Source organism: Haliaeetus leucocephalus, unplaced genomic scaffold (genome assembly GCF_000737465.1).
Source record: "Haliaeetus leucocephalus isolate CR32 unplaced genomic scaffold, Haliaeetus_leucocephalus-4.0 Scaffold830, whole genome shotgun sequence".
Classification (NCBI taxonomy): Eukaryota; Metazoa; Chordata; class Aves; order Accipitriformes; family Accipitridae; genus Haliaeetus; species Haliaeetus leucocephalus.
Window position 1 is genome coordinate 3,542,616 of NW_010973266.1, and position 21,183 is coordinate 3,563,798.

General features: G+C 42.4%; 1 protein-coding gene across 1 annotated transcript in view; it reads left to right on the forward strand.

The window, feature by feature from the left end:
- Positions 1-8,135, forward strand: part of LOC104840765 (chromosome unknown open reading frame, human C10orf90) — a 65,444-nt gene extending 57,309 nt beyond the window's left edge. Inside the window, 3 exon segments of the mRNA XM_010581958.1 lie at positions 5,286-5,349; positions 6,576-6,675; positions 7,230-8,135. Of these exon segments, the coding sequence (XP_010580260.1) occupies positions 5,286-5,349; positions 6,576-6,675; positions 7,230-7,268 (203 nt within the window). The 3' untranslated portion in view covers positions 7,269-8,135.
- Positions 8,136-21,183: the final 13,048 nt, after the last annotated feature.

Below are 21,183 nucleotides of genomic sequence, written 5' to 3' on the forward strand. Positions count from 1 at the left end.
GGGAGTGGGTGACACGGTCCCTCGGGAGCCTGATGCTCGGACTCCCTGGGACGACAGGGGAGGAGGTGATGCTGTGAATGGGGTGACCAGCATGTCCCTCCCTGCCCTCATCCTTGTGAAGGAGGGAGATAGCCAGCCTCTGTGCAAGAAAGGTGGCAATAAATTGGAAAACCTTCAAATAAGAAGATTTTTCTGGGTGGATGACGACAGCATTGAAACAATATGCCTTATAATGGGTGACTCAGGAAGTTCGGTCAATTTGCTGGGTGATCATTTCATTGGAGTCTTGAAGCAGCCAAACAGAAAAATGAAATTTTGATGATGGTCTTTTTAATCCAGGAGTAAAAGCTCTGATTTCGCCCATGATTAGAAATTGAAACTAAAGAAGTGGGGATTAAGAAGCTGGTGGAAATTTTACCAAAGATTAAATTAATCTTTTGATGAATTTACCAAGATCTGTCACACCTTCTACATTAATTGCTATTTTTTGAAAGAAATTTTATGCTTTTTAAGACTACATGCTCTAATCAAACAAGAATGATTTAGGAAGGCCAGGTGAGATGCTAATTCATTTTTTTCTGGAGGAAATCCATGAATCTTCAAGTACCATTTAGTCAGAGGCGACTGAAATCTCCTGCATCATGCCCCAAATTAATTTAGTATGAAAATATTTTCATAAACCTGTAAACTTTACAGCTTTTTTAGAGATACTAGTGATGTTTTCCATTGTTAAGACTGAAATATTAAGGAGGATCAGAAGTCTCAATGGCCACAGTGTAGGACAGACCTGAACGGCTGGAAAGCCCATGAACCACCTTCCTGTAGGTTCTCTTGGGTGAAGGACCACTTTTGAGCTTCAGCATTTCTCTGAGATGAACAGAAAGTCCAGACAGTCTTACCATCAAACCTTTAACTAATGGGTTATTGCATTTTTTATAAATAACACCAAAACCTCATCTGTTGACTGCAGCTGAAGTAATTCATTGCATGAAGTCATTGACATACAATGTGCAAAAGTTGGGCAGCACCCCTGGGTGTAGGCACTAGTTTATATTCTCTGGATGAATTCCCAGCCAAGTGCTATGGACATGCTAAGCTGAATGCCACCTAGACATTTATCTTAGATTCAAGGCTAATTTATTTTTTAGGGGACTGTTGATTTAAAAAAGCAGTGTTTAAAAACATCTTTTAAATCTTAGGACTTCTCTGGGTGAATGGGTTTTTGGTGAATTATTTTTTCAGTTCAGTAAAAAAAAGCAGTTTAATTAGAGAACCACCACTACCAGTGCTTTGCTTTTCGGGGACTAGAAACACATCCTCAAAGGCACGTTTGAGCTCCTAACAAACTTTGAGAATTTGCATTCATGTTAGGGGAAAATGTATGTATATTCTGACAGGCAGAGTTTAGCCTTTGATACATTTTACCACTCTTTTTCTTTTTTAAGTGTTTCAGTGATTCAGTGGTAAATAGTAAGTCAGGGGACGGTTCCAACACAATCATTTTATCTGTTCTCTGTCTAAACATTTACTAACTTCCCGAGCAGGAAAGTTACTCATCCTGCCTGAGGTGCAGTTTAGCATTAGCTAAAATATATTACAGTGATGACCCATTTACCTTCATTTACAACTTGCTGAAATGGCTTCTTTCTCCCACTGTGGAGATGTCAGACCACTGTTGCACACAGTGCTGGTATAAATACCAGAAGCTCAGTAGTTTCACAAGGTTTGAATAAAACACCAATGAAGTGTTTCATGCCTATCTGTCCAGACCTTCTTCTAAGTAACTGTGGCACATCACTGGAAATGCTGAATGTCTGCTTTGAAGTCCCTTCTTTTCTATACTCCAGAATACTTTTCTCCAAAAGTAATACAAGGCTATAAAATTTGATAAGGAACTTTGATAAGTGCAATTTGGAAGACTATCAGCCTGGGGAATTGTCCACCTTATGCCCCACTTTGATCTTCACTTGGTAGGGGAGAATGTTAATTCAGGTCTTCGTGATGTGTTTGGCAGGTTATTATAGCTCTGAATGTGTGCTGCTCCTCCACTTTGAAATATACCTTCTTGTCAGTATTGAATATTAACAAAATTTAAATGCATGTATGATTTTTATTTTCTCATTTAGACCAGTTTTTATTTATTTTTCAGTTAATTTTTGAATTCTAATCCTAAAATCCATCAAGGATTAGCCTTCTTTCTGCTTGATGCTTGCATGTGATTTTTTTTTCTTATACATAGTGACCTGAGAGTGAGCTGAGAGATAGTACACCAATGTTTACCCCTAAGTGTTAACCTTTTGACTCCAAGCTGCTTCACAAAGGGTATTTTTATAACCAAGGTAGATTCTTTTTTTCTTGGAGGATTTTCCCCAGAGTCTCTTTTTAATCCTTCCCTCAAAGCCACCCGCACAGCCACATTCCAGTTCCAGGCAGGATCACGGGCAGTGATGGGTCTGACGCCCTTCAAGACCATTTTTGTGCCATCAGGAGAGGAATATTCTGGAAGAACAGCCGTACGCTCCGGTACCCGCACAGCTCTCGACCTCTGCGGTTCTTCCCACCGACTCAAACACAGAGGCCAGCCTGTCTTAGCGTCTCAGAAAAAATACAGATTAGCTTGTCATGCTGTTTACAAGATAGGTCGCAGGCCTGCAGGTCCCCAGCTGGGTTTTTCATCCCTCGCGTGTTCTGGTGGCTACGCACGGGGGTCTGGAAATGTTGATGTGTCATTAACAGCTTTTATTTAGGAGAAAGGCAGGGGGATCCCTAAAACAATTAGTTTTATTCCAGAAATCCTACATCTGAGAATTCCTGGAATAAAAGCTCATAAATTTGAGCAGATGTCACTCGCAGTACATAGGAAATCCCATAAAACCCAGGCGCTGTGCTGGCCGGTCACGCTGTCTGACCGTATCGCACCTCGGGAGAGGTCCGCCTCGACTTACCGTGTGAGGGCTTGGGGCAGGTAGTGCAGGTCTCTGCTGGGGGGTTATTTCCAGTGCCCTCAGCTGCTTTTCTGTGCCCAAGGACGTGGGAACACGCAAGGAACTGGTTGTGGCACCAGGGATCTCGTACTGAGGACCGTATTAGCACACAGACAAAAAAGATGCCCGAATTTGCCGTGCAGCAAGAAGTGCCTCCTGTTTTTGTTTTAGCACTGCAGAGAGCCCATAGTGATGGTTTTACATGATTTCAGACTGATACAGTGCTGTTCTCCAGGTTAGAGGACATGCCTTGCGGGAGGGGATGCATCCTGCAATCAGGAGCTGTCAGAATGAGGTGTGCAACCTCCAGCAGCAAGGGTCTGTGCTGAGGCTGCTCTGGAGTGTGCTGGGATCCACACTGGTCCCAGAAAATCAATGACCCTGGACCCTCATCTTTCGCCAGGACTGTTCAGGCCACGGGCAATCTGCTCTCTTAAGTTTCAGGGTTATTTGGACAGCAATAGCATCCAAGTGTTTATTCCTTTTAAGTTAATCACCATGTAAACGAACATAAAACCGCTAATAAATAAAAGGCAAATTATATTTTCCTAGCAAATTGAGCATGTTGCTTGTGTGTGCTGAAGATTTAATAAGCATGAATAAGTGTAGACAACCGCTGAGTGGAGAAAAGTTAGTCCTCATGCAGAGGAGGCTTCTCAGCCTCCCTTCCTTTCTCGATCTGTGTTTTGAAAACTGTACCAGTTCAGAACAGGAACCGCTGCAAAGCTCCCTTTTGTTTTTACATCGAGGTACAACAGTGATCTTAAAGGACATGCAGCGTTTTCCTGAGAAACTCGGTAATCTGAGTATGACTTTGCCTCTAGGTGTAGCCCCGTAAGCTGCTCGAGGCTGTTTGGTTGCTGAGACCTCTCCCATAAATATCCCTGAAACATTTGGTGTCTTAAACAGCGGGGAAACAAAGCTGGTGGGGAAAGGGTCTTTTTTTGGGCAGTGGTTGCTGGGTCCGTTCAGGGCCAGTGTCTACACTGGGCAGTTCTGGAACGAATTATTCTCTGTATTTACTTCTCTGCCTTTGTTGTATTTTGTCTCTTCAGTGAGATGGCAGAAAGAGGCCGGCGTGGTGCCTGCTGTGATATATATTATCTCTTCTAAACTTCCTTGGAAAATGGAAGGGCTTAAAAGTTTGCACATATATTTATCTTCTGCAACGATACTGGCAAATACCTTTGGTATTCAGATTAGTGTGACTACGCAGGGCACCATACCCCTGTCCTCAGTGCCCAGACCTGGCTGGGCATAGGCAACGCTCTGGTCATCCTTGTGTTCAGAGACCAGAACGTAAAACCATTTCTTCCCTACACCTGGACTGGGAAGCTGAAGTTACAACTATCCACGTCACCTGTGTGCATCAGGGCAGCAGCTCGTGCACCGCAGGGATGTTCCTTCCCCTCCTCTGGATGTGTTGTGCCGTACGGAGAGGGGACCCTGCCCCGTCTCCCCACTTTTTCTTTCATCGTCCTGGTGCAAATCTAAATAACGTAGCTGTGCAGGCAGCAGTCCTCTGCTCCCTCATCTCCCTGATAAATGTGGTTAGGCACAGTCTCCTTCATCAAAAATCAGTTCTGATTACGGATTTACTGGCTTCCCACCTTGTACAAACACCATCCCTTCCCGTTCAGAGGCCATTTTTGCAAGGAAGGTGTTAAAATTACCTATTCCTGAGACTCACCGACTGCTAAGATTGGTAATTATTTTCCCATATCCAGGGAAATGCTGATTGGAATTATTGCAGATATCTTCATATTTGATCAGGAAAGAGTAATATAATTTTCCTCCTCCTAATGCTTGGCATAATTATTCATAGCCCTGCAAAACAGGTGTAAATTGAATCAGAAATGATCATACCAGGCCAGGTTCCCAACACGCATCAGCTGAGAATGCAACCAGTGTGCACGGGTGCAATTGCTTGCATGAGTATGTCGGGAAAATGGGTCACTTGATACAGCAGTAATCTTCGCTGGCTCGTGATCTGAATAAAGGGTGTACACAGCTGCATGCGACAATGAAAAAAGTCACATCCATTGAAATAAATGAACTTTGCAACGAAGCTGGTTGCTATGGGTCTTCTCCATCCTTCCCTTTCTGTAGGGCAGCTTCAGAAACCAATTCAGCTCCAGATGAAGATGTTAAATGTCTTTTTGTTGAAATATGGAGATTTGGATCCAGCCTTGTCATCAAAAATTAATCAGAAATATTGTATCATGACTACATGGAACGTGACATTTAAAATTTGAGTAAACGCAGATTCCTCCAATATTAACTTTATTTTCCCTCTGCTAGATAACCTCTTCAAACCAAAGGAAAGATTCATTCCAGAGAAGGAGATGCATATGAGATCCAAAAGGTACAAATCATTTCGGTTTAGAGTTCACTGCAAATCACTGCCATCTCACGCCTAAGGCACTGTATTTCCATGTTGTCTTCATACGCTGGAGGGCTGGTCTGTCACGCTGCTTACCACGTGTTTGTGCAATGCTCATGGTTTTCTTCCACTGTACCAGTTTGATAGATTTGGGGCATCCCTGCCCATTGAGCACCTCTTTTCTAGCAGTTTCAGACATCAAGGGGTACCCATGGCGTGCAAACTAAGTCCCTGACAGATACCTCATGTTGGATATTCGAAAATGTAAGCAGTACAGTCACTTTGGGTGGTTTTTTTTTCCACCCTGGTTATGGCAGATAGTATGGGAATTACAGCAAACTATTAGGAACGTGGTATCTGATCTTTAAGGACATTGCATGTCATGCCATCATTTACAAGGAAAGCTGCAAATGGCTACCATGCAGAATTCATCCTGGTTTTAAGAGTGCTCAAGATGTGTCCCATTTCTCTTCTCCAAAATACAATCTCCAGCCAAACCAGGCTGCTTCAAGAACTCAGTATTGCAAAACATTATGAAGAAAAATCAGAACTAAACAGGCTTTTTATGCAGGCAAAAAAACCAGGACTGCTGCCAAGGAAGGTCTGACTTTCTTTTCAGACCCCTGGGAATTTTATCATTGATTTCTATGGTAAAAGATCAGACCAGAATTCTCTGTTTTGAGGGCAACTCACGTTATTTTTAAAATGGACATATTATGTTCTCCTTGGTAAAAAGAGTTCCTAATGACAGTGAAAAAATATTAACAGTCTACAGTCTAATAATGATGGTTTTCTTGTATTTTAGAAAAAAACCTGAAAATTATTGCTTGGTATTAATTTTGTGACATAAATACAAAAAAGTGGACAGGCCAGATTCTGGTTTGAATTATGTTGCTATAAATTGAAACCAACTCCCCTGAGCTCATTAGAAGCTAAACCAGAATTACGCTGCTGCATTGAGATAACCTGATCCCATCTCTTTCTTTACTTTTTGGTTCAAAATTAGGAGTGTTTTTCAACAAGTCAGATTTTATATAAAAACATTATTGTAATCATTTATAATTCCCATGTCATAAATCTAATTCATGTACTTAGAGATGCCCATTAATGACAAGTATTGCATTGAAGGCAAACATTTCCTATAGGAAAAACAAATTATTTGAGTCCCAGAGATGACACATGAAGTCAACTTTTTAAATTCATTCCAGGATTTATGACAATTTACCTGAAGTAAAGAAGAAACAAGAAGAAAAACAGAAACGGATCATCATCCAGAGTAACAGAATGCGTGTTGAGATCTTTAAAAAGGTACGGATTTACCGTGAATGCCAAGTATAGTTTTGTAACCCTTCTTTACCTGGGAATGGGTCCACAGAGGCAGCACCTGCCTGAGGAGCCGGTGCTAATCATGTGCAAACCTGAGAGCAAAGGATATTTTTTCAGTCTTGTCCTTGGGGTTAGGAACTTCTTTAAACTTGAATTAACAGCTGAGCCTTGTGTTGGAATAAGCACCCTCGACTTTTGTTTTTTTAAATATGAGTCATTACTTGTGGTAGAAAGCTGCATCAGCGCAGTTAATCCAGGTGCAGGTCTGAGGCATTCCCAGATAATCCCACTCCACGTTGCACACAAGTACCAGTTCTTCCTTAAGTGCTCTATTCCTGCAATTGCACCCTTCCTGTCCAAGTAGGAAAAGCTTTCAGTGCCTTTTTTTTTTTTTTTGAGCAACGTAGCCAGTAGATTTGAAGTCTGAGAATGCTAATACCATCTCACCTACAGTATCACTGAAGATTTCTACAGTTAGAGCCACCTCATGTATTTTAACGGTATCTTAAGGCTGTTTTGCATTGTTTTTTTCCTAGCAATTACTGGACCAGCTCCTTCAAAGAAACACAGAGTGACAAAGGATACTCTTGCCCATCATCCTAATTGGATCTTGAATGCCTTTGACTGCTAGATAAGCCATAAAATTCACTGTTATCTCAATTACCGGGAGGTATTTTTCTTATCTTTGGCTCTTTATATGAAGAAAGATCATTTATATTTCAACTGAAATTTTAGGGCAACTTTCAAGTAATCGGAAACAGTCTGAAAGGGAACACAGCTGTTTCAGAGCATCACCTTTTGGTCAGTTTACCCAGAGGAAATAATTTTAAGAATTTTTAATGCAAATACTGAAATAAGGTGGTATTATTTATCTTAATCTTTTAAAAAGTATTTGTCTCTGTAGCAATAGGACTGGGTTTATAAGATCTGGAAAACTTATTTCTCTGAAGTATTCTATTAATTGATTTCCTGTGAGTTAAATCCTTGAAGTAAAGAAAAATGAATATCATTATTTGTTATGTTTAGAAACTAGCTGAAATAGCATGACCACATAATCATAGCAGCAGCAGTTTCACATTAATACTTAACATACCAAAAGGGACCAATATTTTAGCTCTCTGAAGAACTCTATTCCTGTTTATATAGTGAATCCGCATAGCAAGCTTACCTGTTCAAGAGCAATATTTAAAAATCTGATTATAACACTGTTTTTTGTGTTTTTCATTGTAATATATATTTTACTCCAATTCTGTGAGCATTAAGTATTTATAGAAATGGCATATTAAGAAGTGGTGCCAAGAAGTATGTTTGCATCAAAACTGCAGAACTAAAACCATCTGTAGTGTTTCCTCCAAAAAATATTTAAATCTTTATTTGTACATTTTGGAAGTAAAAACAACCAGCTTACAAACCAATGAAGTTTATTTATGGAATAAAATATGAATATAATATTGATCCAACTGCTATGTTTTTATTTGGTACTGTTAAATATAACACAATTATTGAAACTGCTTGAGAAGTCATGCCTTTGTATGCCACAAATCCTATGGTAAAAAATATTGCCCATAAAAATCACTGCAAGTGTTAACCTCTGTTGCATGAACACTCAGTTGAGTGTGTTTGAACGAGGCTGGAATTTGGCCTTTGATATCTATGCTTTATTTTTCTAATCCAGCCTGCGATGTAAGGTCAGGTTTTTTGGAAGAGGGATGTTTGTTAGTTGGGCTTTGGCCACTGCGATAGCCTCCAGCTGTGTGACCTGTGCTGGACACAGGGAACCCAGTTATATTTTGTACTCTGGCTGTCTCTGCTAGATTACTTTGCCTCTTTGTGTTTCAGCTTCCCAGTTTGTAAAGTAGGATTAATGATGTTAACTTCTGCTCGCAGACAAGATAGCGATTTGTTGAACAAATATATTGCATTCCAGATAGGTATCTTTAAAAACTCGTCAATTAGTTCAATGCATTTTGAGAGGACATGTAAGGTAAGGTAATGCTGGCTGTAAGGAAGAAACCGCCAGGGTTCTTCCCCCAGAAAAGTCTTTTTAACCAAGCAAGTAAAGCTGTACTGGAAACCGAAGTCGGGGCTGGACCACAAATGGCTCCAAGTAGAATTTGTAAAAGGGGCTGCAAGAAGGAGCATCCTCCAAGCTTCGCAGCTCAGCTGCGTGGTAGATCTGCTCTCCTGTGGGTTCATCGATCCCTCTTGCTGCTCTCCAGGAAAAACATGTGGCCTGCCTTAAACAGGAGGGCCTTTCTCTCTCTGGTGGACTTCTGGGTCTCCACCACAGAGTGATAAATTATAGCCATAAACACCCCCACACACACAGTCTCCTAGACTGAATCTGAAGGAATATCTTTCAAGCTTTCGTCCAGTTATAGCTCACTACAACTACTAGAGACATTTCCTATAGAAGTCAGTGCCAAAATCCCCTTTGAGTTCAGTAGGAACCTAGCATTTTTCCCCGCTGGTTCCTTAGTCCCTAGTTTCTTGACTTCAGAGAAATGCAGCTTTGGTTCATCAACCTTGTACCCTTCAGGAGCATTATTTCCTGCACACATCCATAGAGAAATACTATATACTTTTAAGCCTGCTTTACTGTACACATTTAAGCCTGCTTGTAGTCTTACCCTAGAGCCACGGCAAGACATTTTGGTATGGAGACAAGACATTTGGTATTCAGTATCCATGGAGCACACAGCAAGATACCCACAGCCTGGGGCTGGGATGTCCCCTGGTGTGGGACTGGCACCTAGTGCCACCAGGAGAAGAGAGCCCCAAAACTTTTCCCACTTCTTCTCTGGCAGAGTGGAAGAGCCGGAGTCTTCCTCGCTGAGAGTGAAAGAGTATTTTACATGGAAATCAGATATTTGTCCTGCAGGATGCCTGGGAACTGAAGGGAGATGGCTTAATCTAACTGCCATAATATATGCCTCCTCCACGCCCATACAATTTTATATGCATCTGTAAATGCAGGTAAATATATATACATATTTGACATGCTTCTCACCATATAGCTGGGAATATCAAACAGAGGAGCTGATCCTCCTTAGAAATCACGGCACTTAAGTCCTCTTGAGGAAATGAACCGCACGAGCAACTGGGATGAATGGCACGGGCTTGGTGTGACACGGTTCAGCCTAGTTTCTGCCCCTCGGCACCCCCATGGGCACATTGACCGGGGCAGGACACGTCTCAACTGACCTGGTTTCCTCTCGTTTCTGCTGGCCATCCTCGGAGGCAGGGTACCACGCTGGCCTGCTGCATCTTCACCGCCCCTGGCTCATGAGGAACTCCACCTTCTCACAGACTTAGAGCCGGTGCCTGGTTCACAAATTCTTTTGGGTTTGTAGAAGGGTTATTTCCAAATGCTTTTATTTTCTCTAAATGTAATTTTCAAAATCTGCAGGAAAAATATGTGGCAATTTGAGGTGGAAATTCTCTTGTATACATAAGCTTGGGAGTATACCTAATGAGCAAAATGCATAATGCAAATCACTGTCTGGGAATGTTTTATATGATATGAAACCTTTGCTTCAGAAAACCAAAAATGATCTCTGTTGCAAACCTAATTTCTTTTTCTGGGCCTCAGAAAAGAAGGTATCTGGTAATGTATCCAGCAAACAATTCTGACATTCATTTCAGCTCTACAATCCAGTCATTGTAATAGAAAATAGACTGTACAGGAAAATGTTACTTCAGAAAAACATGAGCCGTGCAGGCTTAGTCCTATACAAGCAGGCATCAACTTAATGAAGTTTAGAGTTAGGAAAAAAATTGGCGTAATTTCACTTTGGACTTGCAGGCGTTTCAAAGTAAAGAGCACATTTGCCATCGGATAGTATTTGACACCGAAAACTCCCCAGCCTAAATTAGAGATCACCCACACTTGTCAAATACTGGAATTTTCCTTCTTGTTGGATGCTGTTCGAGTTCGGGTTCTCTGGCTGTCAGTCCGTGCCCCGTGTCTTCAGGAGGGACACATTTTCCTGCTGGTACAACTCCACAAGGATTAACACTTCTGGTAATAGGCATTGCCGTTCATTCCCCATCTCCCTCGTTGGGTCATCTCTTTTCCCGCTGCTGATTTGTATGTGCCCGCAGAACTGTATTTAGTAACAAATGTTGGTTGGGGTGACATGTTGAGATGGTTTTGGGGCGTTAAGGCACGGAGCCTGCGTAGGCTTGCCAACACGTTGACTTGGCATTCTCCTTCTGAAACAAAAAGCCTCTCATTAGGGTTGACATTTTGCATTATTCAAAATGGAGCCCACACGGGGAATGCACAGTGTTTTAGGTGTGCAAGACATGGTGTTTGTTTGCTTGCTGGCATCATTAATTTCATCTGACAGAAATACCTCATTAAGGGTTGAAAGTCATTGCAACGTAACGCACTGAGGGTTACGGTATTCTGGGGATTTATTTTAAACCCAAATACTTTCCTGTGTATGTGTACGCAAGTCATTAGTTACTTCTTCGAGTTTACTCAGCTGGTCAGATAGATGGGGAGACTGTCTGGGTAAGACTTTTTAGGAGTTTTGTTGTTGAGTATCTGGGATTGGTCATGTTAGTGTAATGTTTTCTGTGAGAGAGCTGATTTACAAGGAAAACAACACAGAAAAGCAGGGATAAAGTTTCTGGCAGCTCTCTCCAGAGGAAACCATTCCCCGATACAGGCATCGCAGTAAGAGCTCCACGGCTAAAAATACCCCAGCTTGCCTCGTCTGTAGAGAATTTTGCCCCTTTGACTTCAGGGACAAAAATGCCTGTGTGCTTTGATGGGTGGGTAATTATCTTTCCAGGAGCATTGACTGGCCACTTGTTCACTGATGGAGTAGATCAGTCCACAGGGTTGTTCCACAGGGTCATATTTCATCAAGCACTATGACTTAAGCCTGTGTAGTTTATTACTCGGTATGCTTCTCGCTGAGCTGGGTTACGGCCGGCTGGATGCCTGTGAGATGCCCTCACTGTGCTCCCCCGCTGGCACGGCCACAGGTCAGCACGAGGCACTGGGGGCTCGAGAAGACCCCACCCCAGCTGAGACCATTCCCAGTTTGCCGTCTTCTGAATAAGAGGTGATTAGAAAGCAGTGGCACCAACTAAAATGCAAAGACACCTGAGCATAAAAATGGATTAGGATAAAAGAAGATACAGAAAATCTTTCATATATACCGTAGGTAGAGACGCTTAATGCGCAGATGGAAATATTTATTAAGCTTTGATTTAAATGTGTGTCTACTGATATCACAATCACAAAAATCCTTGCCCAAAATCCTTGTTCGGAGGGAGGAGGCTGTGTTGCTCGTTGAGTGGTGCTAGTCTGCCTATTGATAAAGGCAGCGTGTTGGGCTCTGGAAGCGAAACTTGTCTCCCAGCTGAACTACCTGGAGGAGTTTTGGGAGGTCATGATTTTCTCTCTTGAATCTCTGTTTAGCTGTGGCAAAACTGTTGAAAGAAGCATGTCATGTGAAAACACATTTCTATGTTGAAAATAAGAAGCATCCTCTTTTTTAAGTCAGGCATCTTATTTTCCTAGTTCTCCTTGGCTCCGTACCAAAGCTGTAGGAGGCAGAATTACTTAATATCCATTTTAGATGACCCACAGAATAAGATAATGAGGTGTATCATCTCCTTACCAGCTGCAGAGTGATTTTAAAAAAAAAAGAGGAAATTGCACAAATGTGCTTATGGTACACAAAATTACATAAAATTAGTAAATAGGAAAAGTGCAATGAAATGCTTGAGGTTCGTGTTGCATAGATAGGAATATGTAAAAGAGACCCTAATTGCAGATTATTTTTTTTTAATTGGTCACAGTGATGCATTTTTAGACTTCATGTGTTAAATACTTTTATCTTCTACAGTATCTTACAATGACTAATCTTTAGTTAATATACGATTATAGAAAGATACTTATGCAAGCGCCTATTACATGGGAGCTGCTCCGTGGCTCTAGAGTTACTGCAGGTCTGCAATTGGCTTGAGAAATTGCCAGTAGAAAATGGCAAAGACCCTTTTGAAACCATTTTAGCTTCCCCTTCTCACTCAGGCCATCTGTTAATACACCCTTTAATATGCTTTTGCAGCTCTTGAAGCTGTGCTTGAAGAATGGGGAGACTTCCATTTTTATTTCCTGTTTCTGTGGGCTTTTTAGAACTTTTCATTCCCTAAGGTAAGTGAGCACCTTGTATCCCCTTCTGGGGTAATGTGGGGAAAGTCAATAAAGATTGGGACCAAAGGGTGGTCTTGAGAATGGTGTCCAGTCTGAACTTGGACTAATCTTCTGATGGTGTCTGAAAGAAAGGTCCCTCAGCAAACATTGTAATGAATTGTAATATATAACTATGGCCAAGGAGTTAAAAAAAAAACATATTCAGGACAGAAGTCTGGTTTTGTAACTGGGCTGTCCTGTGAAATTGTGTCACTGCAGGAGGAGGCAGGGAAATAGGCTGGAGACGGACACGTGCCGTGATTTAGGGAAGAAATGATGAGGAAAGGACAATGCTCTTCTCCACGCATAGATAACGGGCTGGATGCACGGCGCAGCCGCCTGAGGACTGCCCCGCCAGGGCTGCTGAACCCATTGCCCTCCGCGACAATAACACAGTGTATTTTGAAGAATGCCCCAATGACAGCGGTGTGGTCTTCAACAGCACTGCAGTGATGTCAGGGAAAGGGCATTACCAGTGTATTCTAGACTGCTGATTTATAGACAAATAAACCAGTGCTCAAATATTATATCCACATTAGTTCTTCGTGACTAATGTTGTTACAATGAATACCAGAGGAATTAGTAATGAATACCCACTTACTGTAAAGTGTCGCCAAATCTATACTTAACTTGTAATGCTACTGGGAGCGCATATATAATTTTTGTGTTTGTTATTATGTAAAAATATAACTTTGAGGGCTCATTGGTCTAAATTTAATTATGTAATGGCATGAGTTAAACTGCATGAAAGATATATAATTATGGGCTGACTGTTCTATCTAATACTATTAGCTGATGTTACAAAACCAACATTTTACTTCTGTTTTGGTTTTGAGAGGTTTCACTTGCTGTGTTTGTGACCCAAAGCAAATGAAATTTTGCAACAGAATCTAACAATCAGAAAATGCCTATAAATGCTTCTTTTAAAGCTCTGTTTCACCCTTCCTTTCATAAATAATACGAGATTAAGACCTAATTGATTTCATTCTCCCATGATGTATACCACAGTACTTTTTAATGATTTCTCTCAAGTTTCCCATTAAGAATATTTATTTTTCTTTAAAAACAAAAATATGCTGTCCTCCTAATTTACTGTCCCAGCGTTTATGATGATGGATGTTGCATTGTTTTGTGGTTTGCAGAGGGCTAGACAGGAATGTTAAAAATATATGACTTCATAATTTTTAGTCTGAGTTGAATACTGTCCTCTTGTGAGACATGTAAAAGCTTGTGGGTTTTTTTCTTTCTTTTGTTTTCAGGGAGACAGTGAAATTTGTAGCAACAGATCAAAGTGCTTATTCTCAGTGTCTGGTCTGAAGTTAAAAAAACCATATTTAATGGATTATTTGTCATATTTAAAGGGATTTTAGCACAGGACACCTTCCTGCCATGCTCTCAGAAATGTCTTGTCCAATATAAGGATCCTGCTGGAGAATCATCACTTCTCAGAATGAGTATTGAAATTAGTAGCAAAGCTTAAAATGACGTTTCTTCCGCCATGGAAAAATAAGGATCTATTCAGGTGGTCTGAAAAATAAGGAGCTATCCAAGTCCTCAGGGAGAGGATACAGGATGTCCAGACCATCAGCCCAAATTACTCTGGTTTGGACACTTTCAGGATTTTTCTGTAGCAGGCTGTTGGGCAGGAAAACCTTGGTGCTTCTTCCTACGTGGCAGAATTCCTTCTCGCTGCAGTAAATAAGGGTTGATCAACAACAGAGCACCAAATGGGAAGAGAGTGCAACCATTTTTTTAATTTTCTTTTACAGAATATTAATCCCTGTCTGGTAGCATTACCCAAGCTGGCTTGCCACGGGTCCTTGCTGGGCACTGCAAGGGAGAGCGGGGCTCATCAGTTACCGCAATAGGTTTGAGTAAGAAAATGGCAACACCAAGACGAAAAGCGGAGTTTTAGGGCTGCACAGACATGCTGAAGAAGATCGTTTATTTATTTATTTATTATTTACAAAGATAAGTATTTGCCCATGCATTACTAAACCAGAAGAAAGCTTAGCTAGTGTGTTTGTTTTTTTTTTTCTCTTCCTGGAGAAAGGCTGGAAGAAGAAGGAGATGTCAATGGCTGCTTCGGTGTGGGGTGAAGCCAGGAGCTGAGCCCTACATCCCACCCGGGGTCTTAAGGCTGTTGGGTCAGGGTGCTGGGGGCCATGGGGGGGTTCCCACCAGCAGGGAGGGTGCCCCAAGGTGGGGAGGGTGCCCCAAAGGAGGTTCAGCTGCTGGTGGTGGCTGTGCTCATGGAGAGCTCTGTGTTTGCATGACCGAGGGTTTATGCTACAGGAAAAGAATGTAACCAGGGACCGTGTGAGGTTTGGGTTTTTGTGTTTTAACTGCTGAAGAATTTAGGGGGTTGCTGTTGTTGTTGTTAAGGTCCTGTATCCTTGGAGCGGTGGGTTTCTTTGTTTGCTCTTGCTTGAGCTCCTCCTGGCTTTTTCACCCTTGGCCCTGTTACAGCAGCCTGCAACAGTCTCTGTGTCGTTTCCCTATAAAGTAGTATATAGAGCTTAATCAGCATTAAAGCAGAGCTTACTCCCCTGCTTTGTTAGAGGAAAGGAGCTGTTTTCCAAAATGATGTTGCAGTGGAGGGGTAGGATGAACTGGGCAGAGCAGGCAGGGGGAGAGGAATGTGATGAGCACGTACCACTCGCCACCAGCCCTGCTATCCTTCCTCCAGGTAGAAAAGATGCTAGCAAGCTGTGATCTCCGAACACCGTTTAATGGAAGGGGCTTGTTCCCTCAGATTACAGTTCATCCCTGAGATAGAGCAAAAATACTGCATCTCATTTATTAAATGTATAAATAACTTCAGGATGACTGGGTCAATTTTACGTCTCTTTGAATATAATAGCGCTTTATCATTCAAACAAGGTAGGGGTTGGTTTAGTTTCTTCTCTATCAAAAAAAAGGTATCCAGAAACATTTCAATTTGGGAGTTCTGCGTTCCATGATAAAATTAATTCAGTATTATATCCTGTCAATCAGCTGTAGCAGTTCAAGGTTCTCTACCAGTACAAAGGACCATGTTACTTCAAATAGCTCACAGATAGGTCTCGGAAAGAAACAGTCTCCACTCAACAAAAACCCAACTTTATAAGCGTGTCCCTTGCATGTGTGCAGCAAGGGAGAGAAACTATGTAAATCCTTGGTTCCCAAAGTCAGGAGAAGTCTATCGCCCTAATTAAACTGAGCTCAGTTGAAACTCATGGGGCACCAGCTGGGCACTAGGAATCCATCGACTTGGACAACTGGGCAGACCACGGCTTCGTGGCCGGCGGAGAGGAGACACGAGGTCTGGCTGAAGCACGGCGCTGGCTGGTTTGCCTTCTGCTTACGGCTCCAGCTGCACTGCCTAATTCAAACTTTGGGACAGAAATGTCGGATGAATTCGATATTATGGTACCTTTAGGACAGGAAGAGAAAAAGGTCATAACCAAAGCAGGGAGCTGCAAGGGGAGTAGAGGGGAAGGTAGGACTATATTTATTGGTAACAGAAAGGTAAGATTGCTGACCTTGCATTGCATTTTATGGGCTTAACGACTTGGTTCGGACTCGCTGTGCCGCTCAGGACAGCATGCCGGCCGGCTCGGCACGGTGTGCTGGAGCGTACGCTCATTAAAGATACGGAGGATGGGAACTTGCCCGCGTAGACTAGGAAATCTACAGAATGCAACTTCTCTCAAGTATGTGCAGTAAACAATATTTACAGCCAGTATTTTACTTCAGTGTGCAGAGCTGATGGATGCTATTCTCGGGAGCATGCTATTTTATGTCTGAGTGTTGTGACAGAGGTCTATAGCAAAGCTCTGTGGCTAAAGGTCACGCTGTATTATGCTATATCTATGCCTGTTAATTATAGAGGACTGTAATCTGCCACTGCAGTCACAGTTCAGCAGGATCTTGATTTTGCAGAGAGTTAATGAAGTGAGGGAGGACTGGAGACACAAAGTCTCAGCAGCTGACTAGGGGACACACAGATTTCAAAGGGAAAAGCTTTTTTGTTTTGTTTTGTTTACTCTAAGAAGCAAAAACTTCAGCCTGGAGGCCCCAAAAGTGGAGATCCCTGTAGCTAAGCCCAGACAAGTCTTCATGCATTTTGGCACATATGGGAATAAAAGGACTTGGATTTCTGGATAACACTCGATGCTGTGATTACAGTGAGGTTCCCTGGATATCCAAAAGGAGATCACGGCTGATCTGGGAAGATGTGAGAGCAGTGTTACAGAGGTGCTTTCTCCCCACCAGAACCTCTTATCTTGAAATTGTTCAGCTATCTGAGGCGGTTTATCCTCTCTTCATTTAACTCAGGCTGTAACACAGGGATGCAATTCCTGCTCTAGCAAAGAAGGGTAGCAGACACAGCTTTTCCTCTTTTCCTTTTCTTATACTCCATACCCTATAGCATACCCTGATTCATCTCACAAGTGCCATACAGTTTGTTACAGTGCCTTCCATCTAATGTCACAAAAGCATACAGTATCATAGTCTGGAGGTTTTAAGCTTAATATATGTTCTCTCTACTCCTCTTTTTCTTTTCTTTTTTTTTTTTTCCCCCATATTGTCTCCATCAGTCACTAATTCCTTCTCAAAACTCCTTCTTTAACCAAGGGGAAACTAATGGAAGTTGATGTTTCCCTCAGCACATCGTCCTCCTTTCTGGTGTCTGTACTAACCCATATGTCAAGCTTGTTTCAGGGTAAGTTATTCCACACTGCTCTCTTCCTTATCATTCTCTTCTGAATTGACCTTTTCAGTGCCATGTGAACTAAAGCTCCTGCATGAATTAGTAATTTGATTAACTAGAGTCCAAGCCAACTGCCTGTATTGTCATACAGTCAAATATTAACTGTTAAAAATCACGAGTGCTCTTTCCGTCAAATTATTTTCATATGTAACTGCAAACTGAATGTTAAGCTACTTCAACTTGACCTATTAAAGTGACACAGTGACACAAGTCAGAGGCAGGTATAAGAGTTGGAGACAAAAGGATGCGTAGCTGTAGCCCCGCTTTGTGAATGACGAGAGGTAACGATTAATGCAGGACACATTCCTGAGCACCCTGTAAGCATTATCAATTCTCAGTGTCCTGCTGAAAGAGGCATGTTAAATGTTTCCAAACCACTTCGCGGGTAAGTGGGGGTGATGCAGTTGAAAGACGTGCCCGAAGAGGGGTCCTGATAGGATCTCAGAGATCCTTGTCACTTCATTCCTTCAGCTTTCCTCCAGCCACAGGTGACCCAGAGCCGCGGGGTGAGATATTTCATCCGCGCATTTCAAAGTACAGAGATGCTACAGCAGTGGGATCTGTGCTCTTCAGTTTGTAGCTAGTGGTTGGCTCGCTTTCCCTGCAGAGACTGAGGCTTAAAGCCAAGTGCAAACCAAGCTACCAGCATGTGCCACCCTCTCTCTATAGTAATAGAGAAGAAACAGCAAAGTGTTAGGTTTCCCTTTCCCGAGGAGATAAAAATTAAGAGCAAAAAGACCATTTAGCTGTTCATGTGCTATTTCTATCGCAGGGTAGCCCTAAACTAGTGTAGAGTGGAGTGCATGCTTTGGAAAGAAAAGCTACTTGTAGTTGAAGTAAAGAAAAACTAAATACATAGAGTATGGAGGATGAAAATTGGGGGGGGAATAAAGAAGCAGTAGCAACAGATGCAAAGGTGAAGAAAACCCCAGAAGCAGTGAGACCCCTCAACGCAACACCCTCTACCCCCCCTTTCCTCTCCCCCCTGGCAGAGCTAAAGAACAAAGCTGGGAAGGGTGGATGGAGAGCCATCGCCCGCGGGAATAACCTGGAGAATCGGGATTGTGGCCCCCTTTGAAGCAGCCACACAACCTGGATGCAATTTTCATTTCCTGCAGGGAAATTCAGCCTTGTTCTTCTGAAGTGGATAAAGCAAGCCTCGTAAAACTAATTGTGGGAGGTGGTTTGACATGAGAAATTAAAAGTCAAGGTTTGGCCTCTCTTATGCATATAGTAGTGAAGCAGGGGCACTTCAGATTATTTTCCCTTTTCCTTGAGGTTTTTTTTCCAAAAGAGTTTTGAAACTGCTGTGAAATTGCACTGTTGTTGTAGCCAAAGGTAACTAATTCAGTAACATTCCTACGTGGATACTGTTAATAAAATATTTGGGGCTCTTTTGTGATAAACTATCAATTTATCAACTTCAAGTCCATAAAATTAGTGTGGTTAAATGCAAGTGTTATTTTCTGGTTAAGTTGGGGGGGAGGAGGAGGAACTCTGATAATATCTAGTTCATTCATGCTAGTGAATGACCAAGATATAATTGGCTCCACATTCTCTGTTAGCAAATATTGTTACTCAAAATAAAAATACTACCATTTATGTGAAAAGCCGTATAGGATTACCAAAACTCTATTTAGAAGTCTTTAGTTCCCTTTGACTGAATTTTTTAATGGGGAAAATACTTTCAAAGAACAAAGATGTCTACATGGCTTTTACGGTGGCCTTCCACAAACGAGTCTTCTGTTTTAATTTTAACGTTTTTAACCAATGTGCTGTGTGAAGCACGTATGTCCTTAATGAGATAGTCGATAGAGTTCATTAGTTTACATTTTAAGGGATGAAATGTTGCTGACTATAGCTGTTAAAATGTACTTGATAATGGTTGAGCAGGGAGAAATTAGCATTTGGGTATTTAAAGCTATACACAGGATAATCCCCAACTGCTCGCAAGGATATGAGATTTCCTGGGAAGGGGCATGATGAAGAAAACGCATGCTGCAAGGTGAGACTTGAGGGGTAAAATGTAGAGAGTGTTCGAAATTCAGAGCAACCGGCACTGAGTCCATGGGTCTAGTTTTGGGTGGAGGGGTAAAGGGAGAAAATGTACTTTTTAGCTGTGAAGCAGCCGATAAGAGGCCCTTCTGCATATGCTTCCCGATCCCAGCTCTTTTCCAGGTTTATTTGTGCTGAGACGACCTGACATCACCACTGTGACCCTGGGGATGCGAGCGTCCCGCCGGGCTGTTCAGAGACGCTGTCAACGGCACGAAGCGGGCACGGTGCAGGGCTCCCGCTTGGGAACTGCAGCATTTTGCACCCCTTGAATTTCTGCTGGCTCATTTATCCTCCGAGCCGGGGAAAGGCGTAGTCGGGATCACCGTGACCAGCTACCAGCCTCTGCTCCAGAACAGACCCAAATCCATAGTTCCAAAATCAATTTTTTAAGTGGGATTGCATGGCTGTTGTGTGTGCTGGCGTGCGGATGCATATTAGGCCAGTTTTGCCAACTGTTTCATGCACAAAGAACATGGGGCCAGTTTGCAGAATTAAGTGTCGATATCCAAATGGTGAAATTTGGGAAGAATCTTAATAAATTAAAAATAAAACCGCACGATATAAGTCCATGAGGATCTACAGGATCAGGTTCTTTCTTTCTACTGCTCTGCAGCATTCTGTGCAACATGTAGGCATTGTATGTATTTCAGTGGTAGGTTAAGGAATAGATGATCTGTATTTGGTTATTCTCCCAGACAGTCAGTAATAATAATTTGAATGAGGAAGATTTTAAAAAATGCATCTGGCAACTCTGTGGGTGTGTTGTGTTTTTTTTTTTTATTTTTTTCTTAAAAAAAAAAACCTACCCAACAATATAAAATAAGTCGGAGGCACCAGAAACAACTCCGAAATAATTATGAAACCAATAAATACTCCCCAAGCTCTAACGTACGCAGATGACTTTCCAGAGGCAGCAGCCAGGGCTGCGTGTGCAGCAAAAAATGGGGGAAACCTTGGCAGAGGAGGGGGGGGGGGGGGGGCTCCAGCGCCCCCCCCCCGCCCCCCTCCATCCCTGCGCGGTGCTCGGCGCTGCCTGCGCGGCGGCGGGCGGCAGGCACACGCGGGGCTCATTTGTTCCACGGTAAAGGAGCGCGGTGAGCGCAAGCCAGCACGGACGGGCTGCTCGTTTATTGCAACGGTCAACGGAATTTTCCTTGCCAAAAAAAGGAAAAAAAACCCAAAAACCAAAAAAAAACCACCCAAAAACAACCCCCACCACCAACCCAAACCTCTTTAAGAAAAAAAAAAACTTTTTTTTTTTTTTTTTTTTTTCCCCCTAGGAAAGCAAAGCCCAACTCATCAGCAGCTCATGCAGGAGGAGCAGGAGGGGTTTTGGAGTTAACTGCATGCAGGAAATCTCTCACATCCTGAGTCCCAGCTCGCTCCTCTCTGTAACTGTATATTATGGTGCTGCTCTCCAGCCCCAGCTGATGAAAGTTTGTCTCCCTCAGTCTGGGCTAAG